This window comes from Hydra vulgaris, chromosome 03 (genome assembly GCF_038396675.1).
Source record: "Hydra vulgaris chromosome 03, alternate assembly HydraT2T_AEP".
Lineage (NCBI taxonomy): Eukaryota > Metazoa > Cnidaria > Hydrozoa > Anthoathecata > Hydridae > Hydra > Hydra vulgaris.
In genome coordinates this window covers 4,188,049-4,212,791 of record NC_088922.1, presented here as the reverse complement: position 1 = coordinate 4,212,791, position 24,743 = coordinate 4,188,049, and the positions used below count along the sequence as shown (strand labels likewise).

At 30.0% G+C, this 24,743-nt stretch overlaps 1 protein-coding gene and 1 long non-coding RNA gene across 2 annotated transcripts; one reads left to right on the top strand and one right to left on the bottom strand.

Annotated features, from left to right (window-relative positions):
• Window positions 1-1,912: 1,912 nt before the first annotated feature.
• LOC100211992 (uncharacterized) lies at window positions 1,913-23,636 on the bottom strand. The gene is made up of 5 exons (XM_065792105.1): window positions 23,096-23,636; window positions 3,827-4,110; window positions 3,616-3,751; window positions 2,493-2,625; window positions 1,913-2,351 (listed from the first exon to the last, which is right to left on the bottom strand). Exons 1-5 carry the CDS (start codon window positions 23,435-23,437, stop codon window positions 2,266-2,268), a joined length of 981 nt encoding a protein of 326 aa, XP_065648177.1. The 5' UTR covers window positions 23,438-23,636; the 3' UTR covers window positions 1,913-2,265.
• LOC136077624 (uncharacterized) lies at window positions 18,147-20,934 on the top strand. Its single transcript, XR_010637129.1, has 4 exons — window positions 18,147-18,429; window positions 19,324-19,445; window positions 19,521-19,638; window positions 20,681-20,934. It is a non-coding gene; the product is annotated as an uncharacterized LOC136077624 (long non-coding RNA).
• Window positions 23,637-24,743: the final 1,107 nt, after the last annotated feature.

Below are 24,743 nucleotides of genomic sequence, written 5' to 3'. Positions count from 1 at the left end.
ATATATATATATATATATATATATATATATACATCGGTTACTTAGTGGCAAGCCGATCACTAGCTAATATTAACATGTCGGAAAGCTATCGGATTGCCATTTATAGCGGCTCCCACTAATGGTCCACTAAGTACCAATGTGCAAAACTCCAATGAACCGCTAAAAAATGCCTATAAGTCCACTGCAAATCCATTTATCAATGTTTGCTGGAAGTGTTAATATTTATCACGCCAAACAAATTCATACGCACTTTAAACTTGTAATTTTTATGAAATATCAATGTAATGTTTTAAAATGTAATAAAGAACAAAAATAGAAGTAAAAAAAAAAAAAAAAAAATTCTTCAACATCGACACCTTTATAACGCTAACATCTTTTTCCTGGCAGTTTGAGTTTTTTTGCTTTCAATACCTATTATACAAACATGAACATATATATAGGTGTTCCTGTTGACATTATTAACACCTTCATACGGTAGCACCTTTTTTTTTAAACATTGTTACCTTTTTTTCAACATTGTGTCCTCTCTCTCTGTCTCTCTTTGTCTCTCTCTCTCTATAAATATATATATATATATATATATATATATATATATATATATATATATATATATATATATATATATATATATATATATATATATATATATCGTGCTAGTTGACAAAAAGAATTATTATATATAGAATTATAATACACTGTGCACAATATAATATCAAAATCTCAATATGGATTTGTACATACGGCTGCTTCATTAGATTTGTATCTATGGTATATATAATTTAGAAGTCTGACTATGTTTTTGGATTCATTTTTCTGAAGTCATGTTGCTTATATGGATTCCTTTAGATAATCGTTAAAGATGTAATGATATCATGTTTTCAATTAAAACTAGTAGATAACGCAGCCTAGCAGTTTTGAAGGATTCTACTTTGAATTTTTATTATATAAAAATATGATTTGCAGGATTATGAACCTCTAATAAATAACACAAAAAATTTTCGCTAATTCCTAATTTTCAATTAGGTTTTCGCTTTAAATTTTTCTCAAATATAATTTTATCATGCCTTGACTTTTATAAGTACTTCAACTTTTAAATTTGGATATCATATATTCAATTTGGCAAGTTATAATATGATTTATTTTATGTATTAAGAAAATTCGTAAAATAAAACCTATGGAAATTGAACCACAAACCTATGGGAAATTGATCCACAAACCTACGGAAATTGAACCACAAACCTAAGGAAATTGAACCGCAAACCTATGGATATTGAACCACAAATAGAAATCAAACAGATAACAGAGATAGAAAAAAAATTTACGTTTCTAATTTAGCGCTTTGAAAAAGTAAAGTTTTTTACTCGTTTAAAGCAAAAAAAAATACTATTTGTTTTAAACTTTTGATCAAATATAATCAAACTATAATACAGGCTCAATGGTTTCATTCATATTTTACTATAAGTTGGTATATATTTTATTGAAAAAAGTGGAAAATGTAACTTGGACCCACATTACCCACTAACTATACACACTATACCCATAGGGTAATGAGGGTCTATAGAATACATCTCAAATAAATGCTTCTTAGACATATTTCAAAATTATGTATGAACTTTTTTTGATGTAGTTTACTAAATATGTCTAATCATGATTTTAAGATTTTTTTGCTATATATATTCTTTGTTAAAAGTCAGAAATAAGTAAAGTTAGACTCATTTCATTCCACCATACCCTATTTAATCTAGAGAAAATTCAGATTTTCTTGAAAATATGCATCTAAAGCTGAATTTAAAAGCTGATAGCAGATATATTATATTCTATAAATTCTTTATAATTTTTCTTTTTTAGGTTTATACAACGATAAGCAAAAACAAAATATTTAAAGAAAATTCAAAGCAATTATTAAAAGAAATTTCATCACATTATCTTTTATTCATTTTCTTTTTTTTTTATCTCTATAAAAATAAGATACAAAAATGTAATAAAAAGTAAATACAACAAAAAATTAGAAAAACGTTAAAACTTAATTTAAAACATTTTGAAAAAAAAATGAATCATTGTGTTTTAAATCAATGTTTTGATCGGTGTAAAATAAACTGACAACTAACTTTGCAACAACTGTTGAGCAACAGTATGAGCATTCGTTGAGCAATAGTATGAGCAACTGATGAGCAACACGAGCAGTTATTGAGCAACTTTTTCTTCAGTTAGTTTTGCTTTATTCTTTGCAAACATATATAAAAGGCAACTGTTTAAAGCAAAGAGTTAGTCGTATTCAGAGCCAATAGTAATACTTATATTTCCCGGATGAATGAATGTTGAATGAAACCATTTATTTGTATCAATGACAACTAAAACAAAACAGAACATTTAAAAATTCAAAACAATACGTTTTATTACTGGAGTTTTAATAAAAAGGATAACTCAGGATACCAAAATACTGTTTAAAAATATATCTGAGTCCAAAGTATTACTACAACTTAAAAATATACTTATATCACTAGGTTCCATTGTTGCTTGAAGGTGCATTGGGCAAACCAATTCACATTCTGGTGGAGGTTCTATATACCAGGTTTTTTTCCCTTTAACTTGGGCTTGCCAAGATGGTCGATTAACAAAATCAATCTAATAAATCGGATAAAATTATTAAAAACGTTTGATTGCGAATTTATATTTAAAAAAAAAATTTACGCAACCTATCGAATAACTGTAAACCAATTTTATATCAATAATAAGCAAAAAGCAAATTCTTGGAAGAAAATTACGGTAGTAGAGTAGTGGTAAAGCGCTTGCTTGTTAAGCGCGAAGTTCGAGTTCGATCCCCACCATGTATTTATTAGTACCGCGCTCAAATTGTTTCTCCACGCTGCAGCCTTGTTCGTCGAAGTATGTTTTTGGAGTAAAATAGCTGTTAAGAGAGAAGTTTGTACAATGAAGTAGCCTCTCGGTCTTTGGGAGGTTAATAACATTAAAAAAAAAAAAAAAAAGAAACTACAGGTGGTATAATGAAAAATTGTTTTTACCACCAGTTAATTATTTTAAATAAATTATTTATTAGACGCATTATTTTAAATAAACGCGGAAAAATAGAATTTGTAAACTAAATAAAACGTAAGACTGGTTTCCAATAGTCGTATAGACGTCGTACAACATTTAGACATCTAATACATTTTGTTATAGGAATAGCTTTTTGCGTAGTTTGCATAATTTAAGTTGAAAAAATTTGTTGTAGAAATCTAAATCTAAACTAACAACAACTGTTGCAACAATCTTGCGTAACTATCGTGCGATAAATATTGACCAACAACAATCGCGCGGTATTTTCACAATTATAGGAAATCAGCTATAAAAAAGAACTCAGTTAAAACTGGATTTTTGCCAGTTCCAACAATATGAACTACGTAACCAAAGACAAATACACTGTGTTTTAAATGGAAATCATAAGAACAACTACTAAAACCCTATAAAAAAAAGCAACCAATACGTAATCTTTATTTTGAGCTACAATGTTATTTTTACTCTATTGTCTTTAATATGGAGCTATATTTAACTACTCTAACTGTTTAATTTTTTAAATATTTATTAAATTAAATCTTTATTAAAAACCTAACTTACATGCATAGAAGCACCCGTTCCAGAACCACCCATAAACACCCAATCCAAAGCACTTGATTCAGAATCATCAGGTAAAAACGATGGGCGTTGATAATGATGGCGGAGAATTTCTTGTACTCTCGGTACACAATTACTCCTAAAAAAATTTATAGATATAATAATAATAAATTGATATAATACTTGCTTCATTTTGGTTAGGTAACAAACATACCAGCCAATATACCATTGGTCTTCCGTAAGATTTGCCCTCTCTTTGCTCATAAAAAGTACTTGTTTCAAGCTTTTAAACTCCGTTTTATAAGGGAAAAATTGGCAACCAAGATCTTCGTTATCCTTAAACGCTTTTAATTTAGCATAAAGAACTCGAAAGTATCGCCAACCAAATATTCTTAACGCGGTCCAATTTCCAGTACCTTGTTTAATTAGAACAGGCACACCAGTATATGCATGATGCTTCAAAAAATATTCTTTCGTAATGTTGTATACAATCGGTACCTAGATAAGTTAAATAACTATAAACTTAATTTTTAAACAAATTGTCGTAAACAATATATACTAGATAAGAGTGAGCCACTGATAAATTATTGATCCCATAGTTAGAATGGGTCCCATGGTTAGAAAGAAAAAAATCCAAATTTTTATCTGGTAATTGAAGAAAAACTATTGCTTAAATTAATTTTTTTACCGGATATTCGCGCGGGCGTTACCAGAGTATTCCACTTTTTTCAAAATATTTTTATTTTGGAAGGTTTTTTAAAGCATATGCGGATAATTTTGAGACATCAGAAAGTGGTCAAAAAGTAATTATTAAACAAATTATTCAAAACATTGTATATTTAATAATCAATCAAGTTGCACAGCTTGGGTAGTAATGTTTCTTCACAGGTAGGACTGCTGTTTACTCAAATTTAGTGTAAATTTACGCCAAAGAATTTTACGCCAAATTAATTATTTTATTGTAAGTATTTAAATAGAAAACCCTTGTGCAAGATGTGGTGCAACTTTAAAGTTTACTTAATGTTATGTGCTGCTTTGACTGCCAAAATACTACTTTAAATGACAAATTTTCCAGAAAAAATATTAAAGAATCTAATTCGAAAAGTAAAATGTATTTGTGAAACAGCAAATATCTCTATCATCTAATATGAAACAATATTTACAAAAGTATATATTGACATCAGAGGTGATTCTACGAATAGAATAAGGGGACACGACGTTAATTTTTGGGCAAAAATCTTTCAGCGCGAATCGTTTGCGCGACTATTAAAACTAAATGTCGTGTAAAATGGAATATTTTTACGTTTGATTCAGTCTACACTAAAATATGCAGTTAAGTAACCAAGAATCATGGCTTAATTGGTCAAAAGTTGAATGTTTTAATGTGTTAATATGTTGAAATATGAGTTATACTTTTTGTTCATGGAAGAATATATGTATTTTTACACATTTTATGTATTATTTTAATCATAATAAATAAGTCTACAAAAAGATGCTCGATAAACCACTATCTTACCTCTTCTGTACACACAGTTTTATATTTGAAATTGATATGCATTAATATCTTTCTTTTTAGCTAGAGATTTGGAAAGTTAATAAATATATCTTAAGATATCTTATTTTTTCTGGTAAAAATTGACATTTTTGATTTTCAAAAAGTCTTAAAACTTAAAATAATGAATTAACTTTAAAATCTCAACAAAATATGGACCTAACACACTAAGGGCAATTTTTAGAATTTTTTTATAAATTATGTAAAAGATAAGTATGAGATCATCTCTGATGTTTCTATGTGACATTTTGACTAATTTTTAGAAATTACGCAGCCATTTTAAAAAAATATTTTTTCATTATTTGATTAAAAAAAAACTGTTTTTAAGACTTTATTTTGAATGTTATAATGTAAATGTTATACAATTTTTTATTTATTTGTCACTTGACATTCAAAAATTTTTTAAAAAAATTTTATAGTTGATAAAATATATTTCATAAAAATAATATTTATTAATAGGTATAAATAGTATATATATATAGAACAGTATGAAAAAATATTTACAAATATCTTAACTTGCAACGTGTGACTGGCTACACATCAGTGTTGTCTGTGTTTAACCGAGAAATGTAATCAGATCATTTTATGAAGTTTATGTTTATTCTACATTATTGTGTTATTAGAATATTTAAACTCACTAAATATTACTTTTTATTTTATTTGGCTGAGGTACCAGGCTTTGTGAGAAATAAAAATTTCTTGAAAGTTTTTGAAGTTCCAAGTTTTATCTTTATGTTATTAGATCTTCATAATTGTTTATAGTAATTATTATTTTTACTTTTATATTTTTGTTTTCTCTTTTCTTCGTATTCATGAATTTCAAAGTTATGTTCATTAAATTTTAAAATTGTCTGGATTTCATTCTGCATTTTTTTGTATAATTGTATCGTAACTTCATAAAATATTTTTATGAAGGATAAATTTTTTACTTGGTTACACATTGTAAACTTATTATTAAGTTATTATTAAATTGATAAAGATTTTTAATATTGAACTTTATTATTGATTACAACAGTTTTATTATTAAAAGACCTCCAGGAATGTAAATACTGGTCCCACTGTGAATAAAATGTATAAACAGCTGCAAAAAAGTATTTTAGGAACTATAATTAGTATATTCAAGCGACTATTTGGATATGTTACATTATATAAGTAATGAACTAAAGTGTTCACAAATTTTCTATTTTTACAGGTTTAAATGTTTTATATTAATAATTTTTTATACAAATATTGGTTTATAACTTAAAAAACTGTGTTTCTCTCATTTATATTCATTAATATCCATTAATATGTTGCATGTTCAAAAACAAAAACAATTTGTAGTTTGTTTTTTAAAATTGATAAACATCTGCTACAAGGTATCAGGTTATTAATAACCTTGATGTTTGTGTTAAGGATATCTAAGTAAACTCATGATCCAAGCAGGGATGCGCAGTCCCAAAAGGACTCTGGGTTTGTATGTCACAAAAGTATTACTTCAAGTATTGCGAATTTCAAAATAGGTATCACAGATGTAATCATTTGCAAGGCTGCTCAGTTTTATGGTTTTTTATTAAAAAATTTGTGCTGGCAAACATCAAAAGGAATGTACAAGCAACAAATTTTTTGGTTTCAATTTATTTCTGAAAATCTTTTTTCATTTTAATTATATCTCGATTTCAGAAATTATATTTGTTCATATTAATTGATATATATTTTTTAGACTTGTATTTTATTTATATCATTTCAAGATATTTTCATTCAACCTTCATAAAAAAGATAAGATATTCAAAATATGATAACTAGTTTTTATAAATATTACCTCATAAAAATATCAATAAGATGACACTTTTCTTAATGTTATGCTTTTTTCTTAGATAAATTAAGGTATAGATGTATATAGTTGTTCTATTGGTTTAAGATTAAGTTAAGGTTAGCTATTTAATCCGCAACATATCTAAAGCTAGGCTGTTCAACAAGCTATGCAAATTACAGTGTGTGTAGATTTACGAAATAGAATTTATAAACTGAATGAAAATAGAATGTGTATGGTAAATTGATACGACCGTCGTAATAGTTTATTTTTGTTTTTTAGGTATTAGCAGACTGTACTCGACGACTTACTTTCCTGCAAACAAATCAAAAGAACCTTCAACTACAAACCAATTTAAAATTCATAGGAACATTTTCCAAGAAGAATTTTCCCTTCCTAATTTACTAATTAGATTACTTATATTTCATAATTTCTTTAAATTATTTTTGGAGGTTGTTTAATTTTGGTGTTTTACAAAATTTTAAGTTTAAAAAATTATTTTACATATAGATAGATCATATTTTTAGTTTTTAATAATTGATTTTTATTCAGAAGTACAATTATAATTGTAGTATCCAATTTTTGTAATATTTTCTGCAAATATCAATTTGATATTATGTTATCAATCTGAAAGTATAATTTCAAGACATAATTAAAACAATGGTAGGATGAGGTACATAAACATACACTTTGTTTTCTTGCTGGAATTGATAGACGATAGATAGTTTTCTTAGAATAGATAGTTTTCTTGCTGGAATTAATAGAGTAGATAGTTTTCTTGCTGGAATTGATAGACGAAAAAATAATTCACATTTGAAAGTTTGTAATAGTCTTACTGATACCACGCTATGCAAGGACTTTATGATTGTTAATGAGCTCTTATGCTATGTCTTCAACAAAGTTGATACTCTGCCCTTTGAAGTTTTGGTTAAGATCGTTTCTCGCTTCTTTACTGACGAAGAAATTGAAATAGCACTTTCAACCCTTTTGTCAATATGTCAGATCCTGTTAAAAAAATAACTGAATCCAAGCGTTTGTAGAAACATAAAGGTCCCGATAAAAAAATAAAAGATGTCCAAGGTATCTGTAGGCTGATGCTTGACATAACTTCTCCTAACGATGCTACCAATATAAAATGTCCTGAATTCCATGCAAAAGATTTGTCACGTCTTCCTTTTGTGGATACTGATTACATGGATGTCACTACTAATTCGCAGCAGATACACCGCTTGCAGGCTGACATTCTTAATCTTTGTGCCACAGGTAATCCAATAAATGTAAATAGCAACTGAAATTTCACAAGTTCTCACTTTGTCGAATGTGCTACTTTTGCTTCGTATCTGACTAAGCCAGTTAATAATATGACTATCGAGCTAAAATCTTTTTCAAATCAATTCACGGAGTCGATCAATAAGAGGTTACATAATTTATTCACTGATCTTGAGAAACCTGTCAAACCCATTAACAAAAAACACAAACAGACCCAACTTCCTATTTATGACGAGCAGACCCAACTTCCTGTCAATGACTGACCATTCCTTCCAACTACTAATGTAAAATCAACCATCCTTGAAACTCAATCCTCAAACTCGAGTTAATTCTTCATCTAATTCAACTAACAAAATTGAGCTACATTCGATATCAAAGGTCTCAATTACTGATGCGCACGTATTTGTTGATTATGCTTATAACTGAGGTAACGATTTTCATTTATCTGGTCATCCTTTATCTTATGAGACCTCTCAACCAGTATTTTACCCTGTTGATTTCCAAACTCTTACTTATCTAAAGAAAAAGCGAAAGCAAAAAGTGCTCATTGGTTCTGGAAAAATTCTAAACAATTTATGTATGTTAAAACCACTTTCTTTGTGTGATTGCTTTAAAACTACTTCAATATTTGTCTCTCGTTTATCGCCAACTGCCTCTGCTGAAGGATTAGCTGAATTTATCAACATAACATTTAAAACTAAAGCCACTTGCTTAAAAATTGTCACAAGTAAATATCACTCTTCCTTTAAAGTATCTGTCTCTGCTGGAGATGCTGTCAGGCTCTACGACTGTAGCAAATGGCCAGAAAATGCGCTTGTGCGTCATTTCTTTGAAAATGGCATTAAGGATTTGTAGCTTTATTTGTTGTGGTGTACAAAGTTCTACACACGAATTAGTACTCTTTTCTGCAACATATGATATCATCTGTCTCCAAGAGATTTGGTTACTCAATACTGAACTTAGTTTCTTGAACAACATTGTACCTGGTTTTTTTGGCTTTGGAGTGTCTCTATCTGATTCTTCAGCAGGTTTTATTCGTGGCAGACCGTTTGGTGGTGTTGCTACCCTGTGTTGTGATTCTGTCTTCTGCAGAACTCGAGTTGTTACTACGGATAATTCATGGTCTGTTGCTATCCAACTTGTAAATAACTTTTCTGATAAGTTCACAATTATCAATTTCTACATGCCTTGTGATTCATATGAGTATCTTGAATGCCTTGGTAGTCTTTCAGCTCTTATTTCAATATGAAATAAGAGCTGAAAGTATATTTCAATTTATCATTTCAATAAATGGTAAATTTGTTATTTCTGGTGACTTTAATTGTGATCCATGATTTCGGTCTCCATGTAGTAGTCTCCTAGTTGATTTTTGTACATATGAACATCTTGTTACAGCTGATATCTGTCTTCCACATGATTCCTTTACCTTTGTTAGTGAAGCATGGGACGCTTTTTCTTGGATTGATTACTGCCTTGTCTCCCAAAGTTCTCTATGCAATGTTAATAACTTCGAAACAATTCAGGCAACTAGTTCATCTGATCATTTACCTTTAGCGTTTGATATCTCGTTTAAAATCTTCTTTCTATACTGCTCACCCTACTTCGATAGGATCTCCTAAAATAAATTTTAATGCTTTGTCGACCATTATGATAAAGGAGTATTCTTCCACTGCGTCTAACTTAGTGTCTTCAATTAACAGGGGTCAGTTTGAAGTAATTAACTGTAATAATGTACATTGTAACTCACATGAGCATGTTAAGCAGATTAACCACCTGCACAATATTCTGAATGAATGTCTTACTCAATCTTCATCTTAGTGTCTTAATTATTCTAAATCAAGTTTAAATAGAAAACAACCTATGACAGGTTGGGCAGATTATGTAAAAGATGCTCATAAGGCTGCTAAAGATGCATTCTGCTTATGGCGTAGCTATAATAAACCAAAATTTGGCCCAATCTTCAATCTTTTTAAAAATTCAAGAGCCTCATATAAGTATGCCATTCGTTTCATCAAAAAAAAAGAAGATACTATAAAAGCAGTAAAGCTGGCAATCAGTTTAGCAAATAAGAACTATACCAGTTTCTGGTCTATCGTGACTTCTATTCGCAACGATAAATGTAGTCTTCCACCTTCTATTGACTCTGCCTTAGGTCCTGATAATGTATGCCACATGTGGTATAATAACTATTCCACCCTGTTCAACTCAGTCAAGCCAACATGCAATATAAATGACAACTTTATAGTAAAACACTGTAATCTTCTTATAGATGATGCCTATTTGTCACTCCTGATGAAGTCCAATCTATCATAAATTGTATGTCCTGTGGAAAAGCATTTGACCATTTTGGACTTCAGTTGGAGCATTATCTCTATGCTAGCCCAAATTACTTTAATATTTTTTCTTTGTGTTTTTCCTCCATGTTTTGCCATGGATACATGCCTATTGGTGCTTCACACTCTGTTATTTCTCCTGTGGTTAAAGATAAGAATGGTGACATCTCCAATTCTGCTAATTATCGTCCAATTGCTTTGGTGACAATTTTCTCCAAAATTTTGGAACATATTTTTGTCTCACGCATTAATGAAAGTTTCACTGGGACTACCAACCAATTCAGATATAAGAAAAACCATAGCACTTTTATGCCAGTTCTTATTTTAAAAGACATTTTAAATTTTTACCTATCTTATGGCTCAAATGTGCATGTGGCATTTATTGACATTAGTAAAGCCTTTGATAGAGTTCGCTTTGATACACTATTTACAAAACTATCTAAAATTTTCTCTGGTGTAACTTTACGCTTAGTCATTGTCTGGTATGTTGGTCAAACAGCTCATATCCTTTGGGGTGGAATATTATCCAAAACATTTAATATCAGTAATGGAGTGCGACAAGGAGGTGTACTGTCTCCTCTTCTATTTAATATATATATTAAAGATCTTAGTGTTTTACTCAATAAAACTACCGTAGGCTGTTGCTTGGGTCCTTCTCTTGTTAAACATCTTTTTTATGCTGATGATATTGTCCTGTTTGCACCCTTAGCCAAAGGTCTCCAGATCTTAATTGATTTATGCTCCAGTTATGCTGTGAAACATGATTTAGTTTATTAACAATATTAAGTCTCAAATAATGTTTTTTGAAATTTATAAACCCCTTATAAATAGCCCTAATTTCACATTATCTGGCATGTTTCTCACATACACTAGTCAATATAAATACCTGGGTCACTTGATCTCAAACGATATGCAGGATGACAAAGATATTTTAAAACACGTGCGCTCTATGTATGCTAAAGCTAACCTCATCCGTAGAAAGTTTAGCTCTACACAAATACAAACAAAGATTATGTTATTTAATGCCTTTTGCAGCCCAATCTAAGGATGTCAGCTGTGGTATCTTTGGAAAAAAGACACATTCCATCGCCTATGTGTAGCATATAATAATGCACTTCGCTTGTGTAATTCCGGAAAGTTCTAGAACATTTAATGACGTTAGAGATTTAATAGCTTTAATAGTTTTTACCAATAATAATTGTAAATATGTTTTTGCGGTGATTTATGACGGTGTTTTGAAGGATATTTTAGGAAAAGCATAGAGTATATATATTGAGGAAAAATTTGTAAATAAGAGAGTTTTAGTTAGGAGAAAAGATTATCGTTTACTGATTTGTTGATTACGAGAAAAAACTACAAGCTAACCGGGCATGGAACCAAGTATGAGATTATTTAATATGTTTGAAACGTATGATGGCACTTCGGATGCTGCTGTTTGGATTCAACGAACGAAAGTGATTGCTGAAATTCAGAACTTAAAGCTTGAACTACTTTTTCCGATTCTTCTCAGAGAAGCTGCTTATGCAGTCGTACACTGCATAAGCAGCTTTAACCGCGGAAGATAAAAAAGATGTTGTAGAAGTCGAGCGTGTGTTATTAGCGGCGTTTTCTGTAGATGCCTATACTGCATATGAACTGTTTACAAAACGAAAATTATATGACGGAGAAAAAGCCGACGTGTTTTTTGCTGATTTAAGACGATTAGCCTATCTTGCTAAATTATCAGAGGAGTCTGTGCATTTGGCGTTTGTTGTGGGTTTGCCAGAAGTTTTATCATCAAGATTTCGAGCCGTAATGGACCCGATTGATATAATGTTACCCAGAGTGAGAGCTGCTTTGAACTGTGCAAATATGATTGACAGTGACGCTGTTGGCGCTGTATCTAGACGCCATGCTACAAAAACCGCGTTAGTGTGTTACAACTGCAAAGGTTTGAATCACATTGCAAAGAATTGTTTGCTTGCGAAGAACTTGTCACCGAAGACTGTTAGATGTTTTAAATGTGGTGAGGAAGGACACATTGCATCGAAATGCTGGAAGCTGCAGGGAAACGATTGCAGGAGCGAAGAATCTGCGCTACCTCGCTCCTGAACAACGGTGGAGTGAGCGCATTATCTGTTATTCGTTTAAAAGTTAACGGTATGGTTGCGACAGCTTTAGTGGACACAGGTTCGAAGACGATTTTGAATAAAAAATTCCTGCCCAAAAGTAAATGTAGGTACTCAAACTCTCAAAAGGTAGTAACGTTTGAAGGAAAAGTTCATCAGTGCACTGGGTCAGCGGTCGTGATTCTTGAGGTTGATGGCATTAAAGCACGTGATGAAGTTATTTTAGTGGACTTCCAACCGTTTGGAGTTGATATGATGCTCGGAATGAGTTCCATTAAATTACTAGGAGGAGTATCCATTTCTCCTTTGGGAAAAGCGAAGTTCGGATTGAGTTACTAAGGAGCATCGGCTTTGAACAAGGACAAAGTTAAGAAAATCGAAATAAAAAAGAAAGATCATGAAGCAGTTTTTAATGGTGTTGAATGGAGAGTCAAATGGAAATGAAGAGATGGAGAAAGCCCCGACCGATTGCGTAATAAAGTGGCACATTACGGAATTCCACAACACGCTAGAGCAGACTATGAAAACGAACTACAGGATTAGATTTATCGGAGATGGCTGTTAGAGTATGACGAAAATGAATTGGGGCCGCCCAAAGGGCAGATTCCTTTAATGGCTGTCATTCAGAGAAATAAAGACCACAAAATCCGACCTGTTCTGGACTGGAGAGAAGCTAACGATTTCATTGAGACATACACGAGAGATGCAGATGTGTGTGTCGAAAAGCTTAGAGAATGGAGAAGAATGGGTAACAAACCAGCAATTATTGATTTACGCAAGGCTTATCTTCAACTAAAAACTGATAAATCTCTTTGACCCTTCCGAACAGTGGTGTTTCGAAATAAAAGGTATTGTTTGACACGACTTGGTTTCGGATTGAACGTTGCGCCAATGATCATGAAATCCGTTGTGAGTGCCGTCATTGATCAAGACGAATTAGTGAAGAGTGGAACGTCCGCTTATGTTGACGACATTTTCGTAGACGAAAGTGTCGTGAGTCTTGATTATGTCAAGAGGCATTTTTTAGTATATGGTTTAGAAAGTAAAGAAGGTGAGCAGATTGGTAATGATAGAGTTCGTGTGTTAGGATTGTGTGTGCGCAAGGTTGGTAACAAACTGATGTGGTCCAGAGGGAATCGGGTTGATGCTATCTCGCAAAAGTTAACCAGGAGAGTTGTGTTTTCAATCTGTGGACAGTTGGTAGGACATTTACCCGTGTGTGGTTGGCTGCGAGTAATTTGTAGTCTCTTGAAGAGGAAAGCTGTCAGTCTGACGAAGGGTTGGGACGATGAAATTTGTGATGAGAACGTTAAGTGGGTGCTTAAAGAAGTATTTGCTGAGGTGGAACGTTGCGAGCCTGCTTGTGGTGATTGGGCTGTGTGTGGTGATGAGGGAAAAGTATGGGTTGATGCCAGTTCTTTAGCGATGGGTGCTCTTATTCAAGTTGGGGAAACTACTGTGGAGGATGCAACATGGCTGCGAAAAGAAACGTCTGATATTCATATAAACATGGCAGAATTAGACGCTGTGATACGTGGAATGAATATGGCTCTGATGTGGAAGCTGAAGAAAGTGACTGTTTTTACCGATTCCGTGACAGTATTCCACTGGGTTTCTGACGCCATTTCAGGAAAATCAAGGGTGAGATCAAAAGCGACGGGTGAAATGCTGATTCGAAGAAGACTGAGCGTGTTGCAACAGCTAATTGAAGAATAAAATGTTAGCGTTGAGGTAAAACTCATTCCTTCTAAAGATAATTTGGCTGACGCATTAACAAGAGTTTGCAGCAGATGGCTCAACAAACTGACTGTGCCAGAGTGTCGGAATAGTTGCATGGGAATCGTAGCTACGAAGGCTGAATCTATTTCCGATATACACCAAAGAACTGGACATTTCGGAGTGAATCGAACGTTAAACTTTGTTCGTAAAGCAATTCCGACTGCTACTGAAAACGATGTTCGAAATGTGATAAAAAGTTGCGAACCATCTCAGTCAATAGATCCAGCGCCAATACGGTCGGAAAAAGGGAAATTGGATGTTGAAGGAAACTGGGAGAGATTGGCCATGGACATCACGCATTATGGCACTGACAAGTTTTTGAGTCTAATTGATTGCGGACCTTCAAAATACGCGTTGTGGCGACAATTATCAAGTTCATACGGAAGTCTTGCTATAGTCCGAATACTCCGTCTTATTTTTTGTGAACGTGGAGCACCGTCTAAAATATTGACTGACAATGAGCCGACATTTAAAACTAAAGAGATAAGGAGTTTCCTTGATAGTTGGGGAGTACAAATTAGATTTAGAGCCGCTTATTATCCTCAAGGAAATGGAATTGCAGAAAGAAACCACCGTACGATCAAGAGAATAGCAGAACGATCGAAAATGTCGATACCGGAAGCACTATATTGGTACAATGTCTCAGCCGACAAAAATGGTGCAAGTCCGATGGACAAAATATACAGTTATACCATTGTTGTGAAAGGATTGGGAAAAGAGAATCTTCCTGCGCAAAATGTCACGAACAAGAGGTTTCGAATCGGCGATAAAATCTGGCTGAAACCACCAAATGCGAGGTGCTATACAAAGTGGCAACCAGCTACGATAACTCGGAATGCGTCGAAACAAATCGTAGAAGTGAACGGCATTCCGCGTCATGTGAAACACGTTAGAACTCGAAATGATACTCAGTCCTGCATTATCCCTGATGTGGAAATAGAGATGAATACTTAAACTGGTCTGGAGAACGCTGAAAATCAAGGAGAGCAAGTTAAAGATGTATTAAAGACGAATGAGGAAAATGTCGAAGCTGAAGATAGACCCCAAGAAATCGACATGCTTTTGCGACGGAGTGGTCGGGAACGGTGCATGCCTTCGAAATACTTTGATTGCTATTTGGATGATCCGTAAGGATCAAGGAGGAGTGTAATTCCGGAAAGTTCTAGAACATTTAATGACGTTAGAGATTTAATAGCTTTAATAGTTTTTACCAATAATAATTGTAAATATGTTTTTGCGGTGATTTATGACGGTGTTTTGAAGAATATTTTAGGCAAAGCATAGAGTATATATATTGAGGAAAAATTTGTAAATAAGAGAGTTTTAGTTAGGAGAAAAGATTATCGTTTATTGATTTAATTTATCTGTTTATTGATTTGTTGATTACGAGAAAAAACTACAGCTTGATATTAAACAAGCCACCATGGAACAGTGCAAGTGAATTATTTGTCAAACATGGTGCCCATTCACTTAATGTTGTTATTCGCAGGCAACAATACTCCTCACTGTTACTGCTGCAGAATAGTGCGAACCTCGTCATAAAAGCTTTTGTTAACTCAGACAGGTTCTTGCAGTCTCCACTTATGTTTAAATGGAGAGCTGAGTTAAATTTGTAACACTTTAATTTCTTATCTTTATTTTATTTTATTTTTTATTTTTTCTTTGGTTTTGTTTATATTCAAGTGCGTTAGTCTTGTTCAGTTCAGTTTTATTCTAATCCACTTTATTTTACCCATTGTATATTTATTATATTGGGCCTTGAGCCTGTCAATAAATTTTGATTGATTGATTGATTGATTATAAATAAAATTCAAGTTTAGCGCAAAATGCCTGTACCGATAGAAACCACTCGCAAAAACTTTTGATATTAATTGGTTTATTAAAATTTAACTGTTATTTTCACATCATTTCCATTTACTATGACTGTAAGTGTGAAAACACGCGCAAATTGGCAATCGGGAGATTTTTGAACAAAAATTAACGCCGTGGGAGGGGAAGATGAGTTCTTAAATAGCTGGCTCTAAAAAAAAAAGTTCCTTAAAACTAAAATTCACCCAACTGAAACGACTAGCATGACTAGTCAACTCAACTAGCCGACTATGTTCTTCAAAAAACCGACTATAACTTGAAAATTACCGTATTTTGGGTATCACCTCCGCCTCTAATTGACATCCCCACCCTCCGTAAAGTCGCTTCTAATTAATGTTATAAAATAAAATCGTAGGTTGCTAAAAAAATAAGACTGATTCTAAACTATTCTATTAAAGGTTTTAACAGACAAGTAAGACAACTAAAAGAATATATTTTGACTAGATCATAAATAATTTATGACTTTCCCATAAAAGAATGTTGGTGTATAGATTTTAAGGTCATAGATGACAACTATAAATAAAGTTAACGTTCCACAAAAAATCAATGACAGTTATTTAATCAATGAACAGTTTTAGAAAACCATATTCAGATTTATCTATTAGAACACCAGAAGGATGTTTTTTGAGGCAAAATCACTCAATATCTTTAATGTCAATATATTTTTTGATAAATTAAAAGATTATCTTACAAGTTTACTAACATTTGCAAATAGAATCCGGTTTTTCAGCTTTAATAAAACCAAAACTGTTACAGAGCAAAACCCTAAAAAAAGATTTTAATCATCAATAAATACTTTATTTTTATTCATTTATTTTTTTCTCATAAAACTACTAAATATTTTGTTTTTCACAAAGATAGGCATTATGAGAGTCTGCAAAGTTGCTGAATAGGGAATCTTTATCACAACTTGTGTAACAACCGAAGAATTTGAAAACCTCAAATAGAATAAGTTTAATAATTCTAAAGAACAATTTGTGAAATTTTGATATTAACTCAAGAAATTTAATACCAGTATTACCTACATTATATGGTAAATATGGAATACCTAAACGAATATTAATTTGGAACAAAACGATTGTGGTTGTAAACTAAAGTGATCTTAAACTACGAGATTTAAATTATTTGTTACTTATCTAATTTTCATCTATTTAGTTTAAAACAATATTTCACTTTATTTTTTAGTTAAAAATAGGTTTTGGATCACTCCTACTATTTGCTTAGTTCACTCATACCCATTTCCCTACCGTGTATAGGTAAGAGTAAATTAGTACACATTGACTTTTGCTTAAGTCAATAAAAATCGGGAGATGTTTTGATATTTCTTTTATTACTGTTAATAACCTTATCCATCAAATACCTCAGGAACTTTATTCTTCATTTTTTTCACATTTCATTTTTTTTGATATAATCATTTTTTAAAAAGTGGCATACTCCAACCTTTATTTTATTTGGCGTTTAGTTGGCGAAAGTTTTTTGAAAAAGTCGTTTTTTCAAAAATCTTTCTATAAAAATCTTGAAACTTTCAAAACTGATAACGCTGTTGTTGAATGTTGTTGTTGTGCGTTTTTTTAGAACAATTTTTATACCAATTTCTACAAAGTGATGCGATCATTACTGAACAAGAAGTAAAATAGGAGTGGTAGTTTTATGAACACCTTAGTGTCAGTTGTTGCGATATACTTTCGTTCTACCCAGCAAACTCCCCATGCTTGGTCCATGCATGGGATTCATTGGCTGATGACCAGTACCACTGCGCCGGTGATGCCGTTCATATTCCAATGGTTCGCTATGTTCGTTTTACGATCGGCCGTCTGTGCCGATCATGCCGATCTTGTTTCAGACTTAAACCATGTGTGTAATTGAAAAAAAAATTAAGTTTTCACATGTGTTATTTTTATAAAGAATTTTGAAATAAAATTTTAAAGCGTTAGTAAAGAATTAAGAAATTAATAAAGATAAAAATCTTCAACTTTTTAACAAATGTCAGTTTCCATATTACTTTTTATTGATTTCTATTTGTTATAATTTTATTGGAATTCAATAATGAATGATAAGAAATCTTTTATAGCTAAACGAATTGTTGTGGCATATATATTTGATTTTATTATTAAAGTAAGTAAATGTTTTTTGAGGTACCAAATCATTTATACTTTATTTATATTATTATTATTATTATATATAATATTATTTATTTTATATAATATAATATATATATATATATATATATATATATATATATATATATATATATATATATATATATATATATATATATATATATATATATATTTATATATATATATATATATATATAACTTATGACAGTATATTACATAATGTCATAATATTTGATTTTATTTTAAAAGTATTACTATTAAAATAAAAACTTATTTTAAGTAAGTAAATGTTTTTTGAGGATCTCCAATCATTTATACTTTATATTATAAAGCATATTTGGGATTCTCAAAATACATTTACTTACTCTTAAAATAAAATAAAATATTATGATATTATGTAATATATTTTCATAAGTTATACTTTATTATATAGATTATACTATCATAGATTATACTATTTCATAATGAATATTGTCATAAATTATAACATTCAGCAAATGTTATATTTCAACAAAGTATAACCAATGACTTGTTAATTTTATACTAATAGTATGATTTAAGGATCTCAAATCATTCATACTTTATATTATTTATTTTAAATTATCACGTATAATTATATTTAAGTATTTACATAATTATTTATATACATAAATACATAAATATGATATTATTATAATATATATAGATATATATTTATATCATAATTATATATATAGATAGATAGATATTTATATCATTTACTTATATAAATGGGTAAATCTGCAGTTAAGCGGCATAAATTAATTTTATTTTTTCGCTTGTTGTGAGACTTGCTCAAAGTGGTGACTTTTTAATATAATCATAAGGAATATTTTTTTATACTTTTTTTTTTATTATTATTATTTAATAGACTGTCTGCCCCAACCAAACCCTCAGTCGATGTTGCTGCACTTCCTTGTAGCAGCAGGCTATAAGATAGTCGATGTAGCAGCGCTCCCTTGTAGTTAAAACAAATTTCTGGCATAATCAACAGTAAGTAAATTAATTGACAATTATTTTATGGTAATTAAGTGATCACATCTAAATACCTTGTTCTAAATTTAACAGTTGCAGTTCAAAAACATGAAAAAGGAGCATGTAATACAGATATTGAGAGGTCCATAAAGCAATGACTAATGCAAGCTCCTGACAGAAATGGTGGTTGTGCAAAACGTGCCTTAAAAGTGTAAGCTAAAAATACTTGATGGTTTTTTAATTTGTTCTAACTTTTCTTTGATATTTTACATATTTTTCTTGAAATATAATGTCTTTATTGTTACTATGTTTTTATTGTATAAGTCAAGCATTATAAAGTATTGGATTTTATAGTTATATACTCTTTTTATAGTTATATATTTTATAGTAATTTTTATTACTAATTTTTATAGTTTATACTCATTTTTACAGTTTATTTTATATTTTATTCCTTCGTTTACTTCACTTGTTTTTATTTGTTTTGGTTACAATTTTATACTTATTTTACAAGTTTGACCTGACTTCATTTAGCGTGACTGGGTTTAAATCATATGTAGATTAAACATTTCCTTTTAATTATACCAATAAGTGTAAAATCATAATTGTTCTCATCATCATTATTATCATTTGTTCTGTTTTTTAAAATTTTTTACATACAAAAAAGCAATGTGATTGAGTTAATTGCTAGAATTAAATTGAATAATGACGTTAGCTTAACAATGTAATCAAGAATGATGAAAACTAATAATATAAGAAGTTAAAATGAAGATAACACTATTGTGAGTAAATTAATTTTTTAATCTATAGATAAGTTATAATATATAAATATATTACTACTTTTTAATATAAGTTTAGTGCCTTAATATATTTATTATTAGAAATTAGGTGAAAAACTGTTTAAATGACTGTTAAATCAACTTCATTGATATAAAAATTGATATATAAAAGAAAAGAAAGCAACAACAAAAAAACTCATCAACTGTATATATATATATATATATATATATATATATATATATATATATATATATATATATATATATATATATATATATATATATATATATACTTAATGAGTTTTTTGTTTTTTTTTATTTTTTTATTTTTCATACTTCTTTTTTTTTGTTTGTTTTGTTTTTATTCCTTATAAAAGTATCTATTGCTTAATTAATGTAGAAGAGATAAATCTATTACTTCTTATTTAATCTTATTTCTAACTTTTATAGTTTATTTTACAACTACTTTACTTTTAGCTATTTTGGTTACAATTTTCTACTTATTTTACGATTTCTTCACGTTTGGCTATTTTTGGGTGGCTTCTTTTAATTGCTAAATCTATCAGCTTGACAGGCAGAAAAATATTGATATCAAAAAGTACCAAACGTTTGTTCATGCAAGCATCAAATTGAAATGATGGTAGAAGTTTAAACGTTCGCTAACCTTAAACTTTTATATGTATTGTATTGCAAGGCAATTTTATTGAAATAAAAATATTTGGTAATATAAAGCATGTTGCTAAAATAACTGTGTATTTATAGTTTAAAATATCCCACATTCCATTTTATATCACCCATGCGACTTTTTTAGGCAGGCAAACATCACCCCGCCTCACCTTTTTCTTTCTTGTTTTACTTTAAAATCTTAAAGTTAAAATCTTGCATTTGTCTCCCAAAAGTCTCTGAGTTGAAGTCTCGCGTTGATAAAAGTATTGGTTATTTATCAAAGTAGCAATAAATGTTAAAAACAAACAAAATGAACCAAAAGTAGCATAAAAAAAGGCAATGGCAAAGCATCGGCTAAACGCCGTTCGAAAAACGGCTGCCATGCATGGACCGTGCCTTAAACGGTGAGCAAGACTTGGATTGGACCATACTTGTCGGCCGATAGTGGTCCAGTAATTACGCCGATGGTGGGTCATGCATAGGCCGAGCATGGCGAGTTTGCTGGGTACTTACACGAAAAGATACAAACATAATAATTAGCATTGCTAGACTTTTTTGCAATATTTTGTAAATAATTCTTTTTTACATGATATGCAATGTTTGCTAGCAATAGATATTCTACGTTTATATAGCAATAGTTATAGCAATAATTCTACGTCTATAATATTCTACGTTTTGTTATTGTTTTCTTAGTTTTTGAGAAACAACATCGAATGAGCACTCTCACTAAAATGAGATACGAAGTACTTGTAATGATTTGGAGTTTCGTTTGGTTTTTTAAACTTTTGTTTTACGTTATAAAATTTTTTTTATTAGTTATAAATTTATAAGGAATTAATAAAATAGTTAATGATAAATGTTAATGATTGTTATTATTTAGTATTCCAATTCTTCTTATTATTATTATTATTACTATTCTTTTTTATTATTATTATTGTTATTGTTATTATAGCTATTGTTGTTATTATAATTATTATTAATAACAAGTCACATAAAACAACATTGTTATCTAATCATTTTTATTTGATGTATACGAGTTAACCGCTGCCCAACACGTTATTATTTTGTTTCTTTTTTACAGAAAAAACAAGGAAACAAAAAGAAACAAAATAACGTTGTTATTTTGTTTCTTTTTGTTTCCTTTTTTTTTTCTGTAAAAAAGGAGCAATCATTTTTGTTCTTAGGTTCTAGCTAGCGCAATTTTTGATAAATCATTCTCATTCGACATTATTATGAATTAAGGTTTAGAGTTTAGAACTTATCTAAAAGTTACAAAACTCAAATTGTTTGTTAATCAAGGCAATTTTTAATCTAAAACATTAACATGTGATAGCTTTAAAAGAATCCGCATGTGATAGGAATCAAAAACACTAAAATTGTTGCGGTTGTATACTGTTATTTGAAGATTATTATCAACAACTTATTATTTTATAATATTCAATGATATATCTACTTAAAAAAAGTCTTGACTATTAGTTTAAAAGAATTAGAACTTTTTTATATTTTTGAATTTTGAATTTTAAGTATAACTGCATAATATAAATATATAGAGTATAATATTTTCTTAAAAAATAATTTAAATGCCTTGAAATGTTAAAAAGTTGAAATTACTTTATTCTAATGGTTGAAGTTAATTAAGCCAATTACAAAATGAACTTACAGCCACCCCTAATTTTAGTTTTATCAATTAAACGTAAAATGAGACTCATTTCAGGCCCGAAGGAACAAAAATTATAATTGGGGGGGGGGGGGGAGAGCAGTACCACCCCAAAATTGTTTTAAGGACCTTTTTTTTTTTTTTGTCATTTTTTCAGTCATTTTCTTTAAAATTATTTATTTAAAAATTATTGGATGGGCAAATATCTCTGCTGCCCCCACCCCCGTTGCTACGGGCCTGCATTTTGTTATACTTTTTTATTTTTGTAGTAAGTTTACAAGGCGCTTTAGAAGACGCTTCTAATGTTTAGTTTTGAAGCCGCTTCAAATGTTTGGCTGCAAACTTATTGCAAAAATAAAAAATAAAAAATGTCCGCAATACGAATTTTCTAAAAAAACGTAAAACTTTTGTTTTGTTTTTGTATTTGTTTGCAGTCTGATTTGCGTTTATCTTAACAGACACCCTTGCGCTTATTGTGCAACATCCGATAGGTTTAAATTCAAAATAATCTCATACAGAAGGTTTTGAAATGTATTTATAGTAAAAAAAAATTTGCACTTATCACTTACTTCTTTTAAGTCTTTGCAAAAACTACAGTCTTCTAGCGGTCTAACAATTTCGATAGTCATTCCGCTGAAACCAATTAAGCAGCTGCTATCCCATGAAAATATGTAACTTTTAAAGATTTCTGTAGCATACTGCCATGGCGATGAATACTCATTTTTAGGTAACTGAGCGCCGAATAAAACTGCAATCAAAACTAATATGATTCCAATATATATTGGTCTACGGGGATTTTTTGAATATTTTGGAACCAAAATTCTTCGTTTGTTTATAGCGTCTTCAATATCGCTTTGCTCCAAACCGTTAGAAAGAGCTTCTGAAAACAATTTGTTTAAAGTCACATCCATGTCGTCTTCTAATGCGTTTTTAATTATTACATCTTTGTTAAAAACATTTTCAAAACAGCTTTTACGGCATTATTACTACGAAGTAGTTTCTTTTTTAAAGTACTCCTCCGCAATTTTTTTGACCACTAAACGATTGTTTAAAATTTGTAATTGGAGAGCAGTTTACTTAACAAAATCGTTTGTTTAAAAGATTATTTTTGAAAATATATGGTGCTATATATACTTAACATTTTTTAATTCAAATATTTATAAAAAAAATATAAGTATTTACTTTATAATATAAACAATTATTTATTAGTTTATTATAAGAATTGATTTCGAAAGTCCATTTACATTATATAAATCGATTTCAAAACCTTATAGAGTTAACAATTAATTTTCAAAAAATGAAAGAAATCGTTAACACAAAAGATTTTGTGGTCGATGACGTTTTTTTTTTTTTAACGGTTCTTTTAAGGGATTACTCGATACAGTTTTGAAAATAGCAAGCACAAACATAAATGTTTAACAGAGTCTGGTTTTGGTGCTTACCCCCAACCAAGGAAAAAATATTTTTACATAATTTACATAATTTTTTCTTCAGAAACACTAAAACATAATCCCCACAAAAATATCAACCTTTTCTGGTAAACAAACAATGTGGCTCATCGAGGTGCTTCTTGATGAATTTCTGAGTTGGTTTGAATAGGTTTCGATTAGCCAATATATATTAGATTTCAGACAGATGACAGATTATCCAACTTAAAACTTTTGTTGCAGAAAAGAAAATTTTAAAATGAATTAAACTTATAAGTCTTTATTATATAAGCTTAATAAACTTATATAATATTTATATATAATAATTAGCTTGAGCAAACATTACAAACTTGCGCTTACGTGTTCATATAGTTCACGTAAAAGTGCACGTTTAATAAAATTTTAATCGTTTTCTTGCATCAGAATGACAAAGTTCCAACTAATCGAAAGCTAATATTTAGAAAATAAATATCAAAATCAATATCTTATATATTTATAGAGAATTATATCTTGACCTTTTTTGTAGTTGATATTTTACAAACTTATTGCTTTTTCATATATAAAATAAAATAGGCTTTGTCATTTTCCTCAATATTCCTCGAAAGCTATTTATTTATTATTATTATTATTTTTTCTTACTTTAATTTTTTTATTTTAATCGATAATCGGTGAAATGTTTTGTCGCTTCAGTTTAACTTATATGGAGCTTATATTTTTTAGGAAACATTACTTTATTGTTGAACATTTTAGAAACTTAAACCCTCTTTTCTTTTCTCTTCCCTGTATTCTT

Bases quoted from the DNA above. Each gene is read 5' to 3' on its own strand.
- LOC100211992 (XM_065792105.1), bottom strand. From the start codon at position 23,437: ATGGATGTGACTTTAAACAAATTGTTTTCAGAAGCTCTTTCTAACGGT. The intron at 3,752-3,826 runs GTATGTTTGTTA...AAATTTTTTTAG, and splicing joins GACCAATGGTATATTGGCTG to GAGTAATTGTGTACCGAGAG. The intron at 2,352-2,492 runs GTATATTTTTAA...GTTTTGTTTTAG, and splicing joins AATGGAACCTAGTGATATAA to TTGTCATTGATACAAATAAA.